Source organism: Thermobia domestica, chromosome 12 (genome assembly GCF_964235325.1).
Source record: "Thermobia domestica chromosome 12, izTheDome1.hap1.1, whole genome shotgun sequence".
Taxonomy (NCBI): domain Eukaryota; kingdom Metazoa; phylum Arthropoda; class Insecta; order Zygentoma; family Lepismatidae; genus Thermobia; species Thermobia domestica.
The window spans coordinates 180,751,408-180,759,818 of NC_137465.1; the positions used below are offsets into that span (position 1 = coordinate 180,751,408).

Genomic DNA, 8,411 nt, shown 5'->3' on the forward strand with positions numbered 1-8,411 from the left:
TTTTTTTTACGGAGTAGTACATCACATTAAGTTAACTGATAGTTTGGATTTGATTACACTATATGTAGTTCTCCAGATATAAGGCCCATAATTTTTTTTGGGCTGAGATATATTGGATCTTTTGATACAAAAAACAAAATGAAGGTCAATTCAACAGTTTCTACTTTGTTGAAATTAGGATTGCAGTGGAAAGGTTCCATTTTCTGTGTTATTGCAGAATTTTAGGTTAATACGAGAAATGTACAAATAATAGTATAAGTTTTCTAAATTCAAGCACCACAACCCCCTTAAATTTTTGAGCGCCCTCCTGATTTTGAAATCCTGGCGGAAACGCTGCGTGTACATATCATTAAACGATTCTATTACAATTACTTCGTCTCCAGAATTAATATCATGTTGAATATACCGGGAATACAAGCAACCAACAGCATTCAATTGATGAAGATGACCATAACCTTTCGCATATTATTGTATACTAAGATCTTTATTACACGCCGCATCAGTAACACAATCATAAACATTCGAATGAAGAGAGAAGTTAGGATAATGTGATCCAACCAATACCGCAGTATGTTTTTGCGAACACTCCTCAAATTTATGTAGAGATTCATTTGATGTTAGACTGAATTTTTCCGATTTTTTATTCATTTCGAATACATTTATACTTACTTCCAAATTCTTAAAATGTTTTTACAGTTTACTGTAATCTCTATTAAGACGCATCGTCAATATAAATAATCAAAAATTACACTAGTTAACAAATTTAAACTTTTTGTTTGTTACATGAGAAAAATCACCTGATCTTAAAGGAACTTTTTGCGCTGAATTCGAATATGCACTCGGTTTCTCTCCATCACGTACAGTTTTCCCGTAACAGAGGGATTTTCGGGGAAATTCCCTCAAAAATTTCCCTTTTTCAGATATTTTATTCCCCTAGCTCCTGTCCCCTTACATATAGTAACATAGAAATTATACCTAAGTATACCTTGATTTATAATTAATAAACTCTAAAAGTTTCGTAAAAATCGCTTTGTTCTTTCTAGAGAAATAAATATATTTGTATGTATTCTGTGTGCACTGTTTATTGCACCTGATAGTAATGCTTTCAGATCTCCTGAGTTATGGTAAAAACGATTTGCTTTATTACTACAAACACAGACATAAAAATGAATATTTACAATAGTCAACAACACACTTGTATTGCTCTCTGTAAATTAGAAACGTGTATAAAAATAGAATGTACTTCCAATGTATATATTTTTTAAACGTACAGTATATGTATATCTTAATACATATATATACAATTCTCCAAGTTTTTTCGTTTTGTTCATGAAATGGATATCAATATTTGTTATCAAATGTAACAGAATGCAAAAGAACTTCCACTTTCCGAGCCCCCTACCAACTGGGAAGAGATATGGCCAAAAGACTCTGATGATGATCATGACCTTGATGAACCATCGACGTCAACATGTACATCCAAGGATCCAACGTTTATCCCTGACTGTGTTCGCGAGCCACATTTCATCCGGCAATGTGAACTTAATGACCTAGTCCGTGATTTGCACCTGACAAAACAAGAGGCGGAACTTCTGGGATCAAGGCTCCAGCAGTGGAACTTATTGGATGCAGAATCGAACATATCAGTGTACAGGAAAAGGCATGTTCAATTTTCAAGCTATTTCTCAATGCAAGATAATGTGTGCGTATGTACGGATATAAATGGGTTGATGGCGGAGCTAGGAATTCCTTACGTTCCAGAAGAATGGAGGTTATTTATCGACGCGTCAAAGGTCAGCCTTAAAGCTGTCCTTTTACATAATGGAAATAAAAAACCTTCTATACCACTTGCGCACTCAGTGAAGATTAAGGAATCCTATGACACCATGCCAATTTTGCTAAATCTTATAAATTACAAGTACCATTGTTGGCAAATATGTTGTGATCTCAAGGTAGTTGATATTTTATTAGGACTGCAGTGCGGTTACACGAAGTACCAATGTTTTTTATGTTTATGGGATAGCCGAGCTGATGACAAACATTATGAAGTGAAGGAATGGGAACCTAGAGTGAATTACGTACCTGGAGAATGCAACGTCAAATACGCTCTTTTGGTAGATCCTAATAAGATATTACTACCGCCACTTCATATCAAGTTAGGACTTATGAAAAACTTTGTCAAAGCCATGGACACATCTGGTGAAGGTTTCAAGTATTTGCGAGATAAGTTCCCTAACCTAAGTGATGCTAAGATTTCAGCGGGAGTGTTTATTGGTTCCCAAATTAGGAAATTAATGCTTGATGATAGCTTTGACAGCAAGTTAAACAGTGCTGAGCTAGCTGCCTGGACAGCATTTAAGTGTGTTGTGCGCAACTTTCTGGGCAATAACAAAGCTGAGAGTTACACAGAAATCGTACAGGACATGATACAGAAATACAAAGAGTTGGGTTGTAGGATGTCTTTAAAAATCCACTTTTTGCACTCCCACCTCAGCTTCTTTCCTGCTAACCTAGGTGCTCTCAGCGACGAACAGGGGGAAAGATTCCACCAAGATATAATGGCAATGGAGAAAAGGTACCAGGAACGATGGGATCCTTCAATGATGGGGAACTATTGTTGGGGTCTTGTTAGAGAATGCAACATTTCTTACAAAAGAAGGAAGTAGTGTACGTTTTTGTAACCCAATGGAAGTTTCATATATTGTGATAGTTTTGATTGTCTTTTCATGACCTTTTGGTACATTTGTATTATTGTTTATTGTAAATTGTCACACTTGTAAATTGTATTGTATTATATTTTATATATGTTTTTGTGGTAATAAAGCAAAACATTTTACCTCAACTTAAGAGACCTGAAAGCATTACTATAAGGTGCAATAAACAGTACACACAGTATACATACAAACATATTTATTTCTCTAGAAAGAATAAAGCGATTATTACGAAACTTGGAGGGTTTGTTAAATATGAATCAACGCATACTTAGGTATAATTTCTATGATAGTATATGCAAGGGGACAAGATCTTGGGGTGTAAAATAAACGAAAAGGGAAATTTTTGAGGGATTTTCCCGAAAAACCCTCTGTTACGGGAAAATCGTACGTGATGGAGAAAACCCGAGTGCATATTCGAATTCAGCGCAAAAAGTTCCTTTAAGAACAGGTATTTCCTTTTATGTAACAAAACCTTTGTTAACTAGTGTTATTAATTTGCATTTTCTCTTCCACTTTTTCTGTTTTGCTTTGTTAGAGCTTGTTTTCTAATCGCGAAGTTGTAGGAACGAAACCTATGTCCTTTACGAAAGGTCAAACTGAGAACCACATAGCACATGTACTAATGACACAACTATTGGTATAATAAAATTTTTGATATTGTAGAAAAATAAATATTAAGATATTATTAGCTGCGTTATATCAAAATTATTAAAAACATATATTTCCTTTTAATATGATATTTGATAAAATGCAACAGGATTTTGTCCACGTGAGTTTGAGTGGAGTTTAACATTACTCATTCTGTTTGGAAGATTGAAGTCGTTTCGAGGCTGGGTTGAGTAATATGACAACTTTATCACAATGGTAACTGAAAAATCGTTGACGCGTTAAGAAAATCTTTTGTTTATATTTTAATACTCTCGTTGTTTTGTTTATAGTAAACGTTGCTTGCAGGCCACATAATTTTCCTTAAAATATTTTTTTTTTTTATCGACCACAACTATACATAAAGGAGACGGTGGCGAGAGCTGGAATTGACCCACGGATCCCACGTATCAGAGGTGAGCGCTCTACAACTTAAGCACCACGGCCCGAAAAAACAAGTCAGCAGAGAAAAACGCTCGTTTTCAACGTAGTAATAATCATATTATTTCCCAAGTAGCCGTGGGCCACCATGTTTCATGGAGAAACCATTCCTACTAAAATCTTCACTGAACTTTAATGAATTCGTGTCCATTGATGGATCATGTGACTTAGAAGAGTAAGGCACCTGTGGTACACATGGCCCACAAAAACGCTTCGGCGTGTCCATCTGGTGATTAACGTAGCAACAAGAGTATTAAATTATCAATTCTGTTCAGTGGTAGCGCGAAGTGGCTGTTTCCTGATCGCAGTGCAAAGTGCGGAATTGTTTTTGTGTTTTGCCTACTAACATAATTCGTGTGCTTTTTAAAATCTTTCAGTTTTCGTTTTATGTTCATTGGTGATATATTACTAGTTTAGTTTAGTTTATTAGTTTCTGGCCTTGTGTTTTTGTGAGAAAATACTACTAATTATGGAACATAGTTCAAGAAAACGTAGCAGTATTTGGACTTCTTTTACAGAAGTAGGACCAGGTAAAGCCAAATGTGGTCTTTGCTTTTCAATTATTTCATTCAATGGTGGTGCGACAAGCAATTTGCAAAGACATTTAAAACTAAAGCATTGCGGTGTCGATATCAGAAGGCAAGAGGAGGCAAGTACATCTGAACAAACAAGACGTACAGAACTGGATGGTCCTGCATGTGACACTTCAGTTCCTGCGTCCTCCAGCGGAATCTCAAAATCTGGAGCATTATTCACTAATGTTAGTAATAATGCATCGAGTAATTCACGAAATACGCAGAGCAAAGTGACTGATTTTGCCGTGAAGCGAGTAACGGTGGGGAGGGCGAAGCAATTAGATAGGCAACTGGTGAAAGTTATTGCGAAGGAATATCAGCCTTTATCTTTAGTTGAAAATAAGGAATTCAGAGAGTTTATTTCAATGTTAAATCCTTCATACACTTTACCGAGCAGAAAAACGTTATCAAGTAACATATTGCCCGTTGTATACAACGAAATGAAAGAAAAAGTGAAAGAAGAACTAAGCAAGGCCAGCACTATAGCGGTTACAACAGACGGATGGACATCCTCCATGTGCCAAAGTTTTATTGGTGTTACTGCACATTTTATCACGGATGAGTGCGAACTGAAAACTTTCTTGTTAGACTGTTTTGAATATGGTGAAAACCACACAACGGAAAATTTGGCAACTGAACTTAAGCGTGTGCTGCAAGAGTGGGGTGTAAGCAATAAAGATGTTGCTGTTGTTACAGACAATGCGCCTGTCATGAAGGCAACTGTAATTAGGTGTGGTTACAGACATATTCCTTGCTTTGCTCACACTATTAATTTAGTGGTGAAAGAGGGGGTTAAAGAAATTGAGTCTTTACACAAGAACGTGAAAGAAATTGTTGAGTACTTCAAAAGAAGTCCTCAAGCATATAAGAAACTGCAAAACTTGCAGAAGCAATTGGGCTATGAAGAACTCAAACTTAAGCAGGAAGTGAAAACAAGATGGAACTCAACATTCGAAATGTTTGAAAGGTTCCTTGCTCTGAAGGAACCAATTTTATCAGCTCTGGCACTGACAAATGCAACACTTAATCAAATTTCAGAAGACGAATGGGTGGTTTTACAAAAAGCATGTACTGTATTACGAGATTTTCAAGAAGTGACTACAGAAATGAGTGCCGAGAAAACAGTAACCATTTCTAAAGTTCCTTTCATGAAAAGAGCTTTATTGAGACATGTTCAAAAGATGGCAAACGAGGATGATTTGCCTCCTCAAATTAAACGAATGCTTAAAGTTTTAAATGATCAGATGACCATGAGATTTGGAAATGTAGATTCAGAAATTGCCTACACTGAAAGTGCACTTTTGGACCCTCGATTTAAAAAACAGGCATTTAAATCTAAGCTTACTTTCCAGAGTACGTACAGAAGTGTATCAGAAAGAGCAAGCAAGGTGAAAATTTCGAACCAAGAAGATGAGCCCATTCGGAAAAGACCCGTACCACCTTCATCTTCAATATGGGCGGACTTCGATGAAGAAGTTGGACAGCTTTTGAACGCTGAAAATCCAACTGCAGCTGGAATTATTGAGCTCGACAAGTACCTAGATGAGCCATTAATTATTCGTACAGATGATCCACTTGCGTGGTGGAAGAGGAAACAATTTGTATATCCTCGTCTTTTTCAAGTAATGAAGAGAAGATTACCTATTCCGCCAAGTTCTGTTCCGTGTGAACGAGTGTTTTCGAAAACTGGACAAATACTTACTGAAAGACGATATAGGTTGTCTTCTCAGAAAGTATCCATGCTCGTGTTTCTTCACGTAAATATGTAAAATCTGTGATGTACAGTGTAAATAGTGTTTTGTGTAAATATTTTAGTGCTGCTTTAATATACTGCTTAAATACTGAATCTATTTTAAGTTCAGTGTGGTGTTTCCAATTATCATATATATAAATGATAAGACGACTTCGTGTAGCAAGTGCACTTAAAAGTGATGAGAAATAAGCCTATTTTATATAGCGCACATTGCCTTAATAATCGCTCAAGAGCATTTTAAAACCAACAGTAAAATTACATTACACATGAGTGAGCAACACTGTCACTACTTGCGGATCCTGAGATAGCGGACAGTACAGAGAGCGTGGCAAGCAGCAGGTAAGTTTATTTTAAAATTACTTTGTTTCCAGTAACGCGACCTCCATCCTTTCACTTTCCACGTCGTCAGTTTATGTACACCGCATAGGGGGAGGATGGACGTCTAGCCTGAGGCTACCTTGTCCAATGACTATATTTGTTTATTTTGTATATGTATATGACTCATTGTATTGTGCGAAGCGGAAACCTGTTAAGATAGTGCGGTAGCACACGTTTCCTTCGTTTCTCTTTCTCTTCTCCCACAACCCTTGTTTTGTAAGAGCATCTGCAAAAGCAACACTACCGATTCGCTCACTGCAATTTGATTCATAATTCTTACATTTCGATCTCAGCGAACAATTCAGTGAAAAGTAGAAATGATTCACTTGAAGAATCGATTCATTTCTGGAAAGAATCATAATTCATTTGATTCACAGCATGATTCGTTCATAATGATCGAATCGTTCATGATCGACACAACACTATCTAGATTATTTTTATAAGATGAAAGGTGAGATCAAATTTTCATGCTACATCAATCATTTCCCTGTTAAACGAGTATAGGATTATTGAGAGTCTATAAATGTAGAGGAGAGTGCCATAAGTTGGGACACTTTTGGAACTCATATTTATTCTATAGATAATAATACAAAATATGAAAGACAAATATGCTCATTGGATACATTAGACTTTGTACTCAAAGGCATATAATGTACGAAAGAAAACTCAAATATACAAAATCTGCAAATGTCCCATCTTCTGAAGCAGGTCGTGTAAGTTGGGACAGAACGTGTCCTAAGATGCGACATACATCATTGTTGCACTGTGCACAAAATAAAACGTCCTCAATTGTATTAGAACACTATAAGTGTGACAAACGTTCATACTGCAAGCACCGAATCCATTCTTCTGTTGAAGTACTCTACGGTTACATACACACTAAACAATACCATTCACCAAATGTGCCAAATTTATTACTTCCGTGGTGTTTACGAGGCATAACTTGAGACGAAGCTTCACGAAAAGTAATAGTTCTTTTTTGTACTATGCGCTCTGTTGTGGAATACATGTTAGTTTACATGCACGTGTAGATAATAGTGTTATTTTGGCATGAAGACTGGTTGTGTACGGTGATAGAGTTAGTACTTGTACTTCCATTCTCTTTCCACGAGCAGTCCTCGTTCCTTTTTGTGTAACTTGGAAAGAGTTTCGAGAACAATTTATGATTCTGGCGTAGGAATAAGGCACTTGAAGGTAGATGGTAGTTCAATATTATCGATTTCTTGTGATGTCGACAACGCGTCATTTATGTCGCAGTAAAGCTACCTTCATTAAGTCATGTGGTTTTGAAGAGAGTCGTTGCAGAAATCATTCTTTGAAGTGTTAGTAGAGCTACTACGCAAAGGTTCACCTAAAGGAGCAAGGAAATCGTGGTATTAGAAAACAGTACATACAGTACATACAATACGTAGACCAATTTTTTTTTTTTTTTTTTTTTTTTTTTTTTTTTTTTTACTAAAGCCATTTGCAGTATTGTCTACTATAGTTGCCTTGCCGTATGCGATATTGAAGCTTCTTCTGGCATTTAATGTTCTGAGGAAGTATCTGCCAGGATATTGGTGTAGCCACATTTGAACGGCCTGACGGTAGCTCTTCTCCAATGGGCCGAATATAAAAACATGTAGCGGCTGCACTTTATGAGCACAATGTGGGGCAAGATGAGAAGGATGATTCCGTTCTGAGAAGCAAAATCTAATGTGGCTAGATGTGAAGTGTGAGATGTGTGTCCGTCTACAGTGAGCGGTACAGAATTCTGTTATGATGATTGAACATAGTAGTGAAATGTTTGATGGATGCAAAGAACAACTCTAGAGTGATCCGTCCGTTCTTACTAAATGAATCAAACTTGCAGGGACTTTGTATAATACAGGTATTGTTGACTTTTTCTTGCGGAAATAAATGCTA

At 36.5% G+C, this 8,411-nt stretch overlaps 1 protein-coding gene across 1 annotated transcript; it reads left to right on the top strand.

Annotated features, from left to right (window-relative positions):
- The first annotated feature begins 4,269 nt into the window (after positions 1-4,269).
- Positions 4,270-6,144, top strand: LOC145666198 (zinc finger BED domain-containing protein 4-like). The gene has a single exon (XM_081733268.1). The coding sequence runs from the start codon at positions 4,270-4,272 to the stop codon at positions 6,142-6,144; it is 1,875 nt and encodes a 624-aa protein (XP_081589394.1).
- The last annotated feature ends 2,267 nt before the right edge of the window (positions 6,145-8,411 follow it).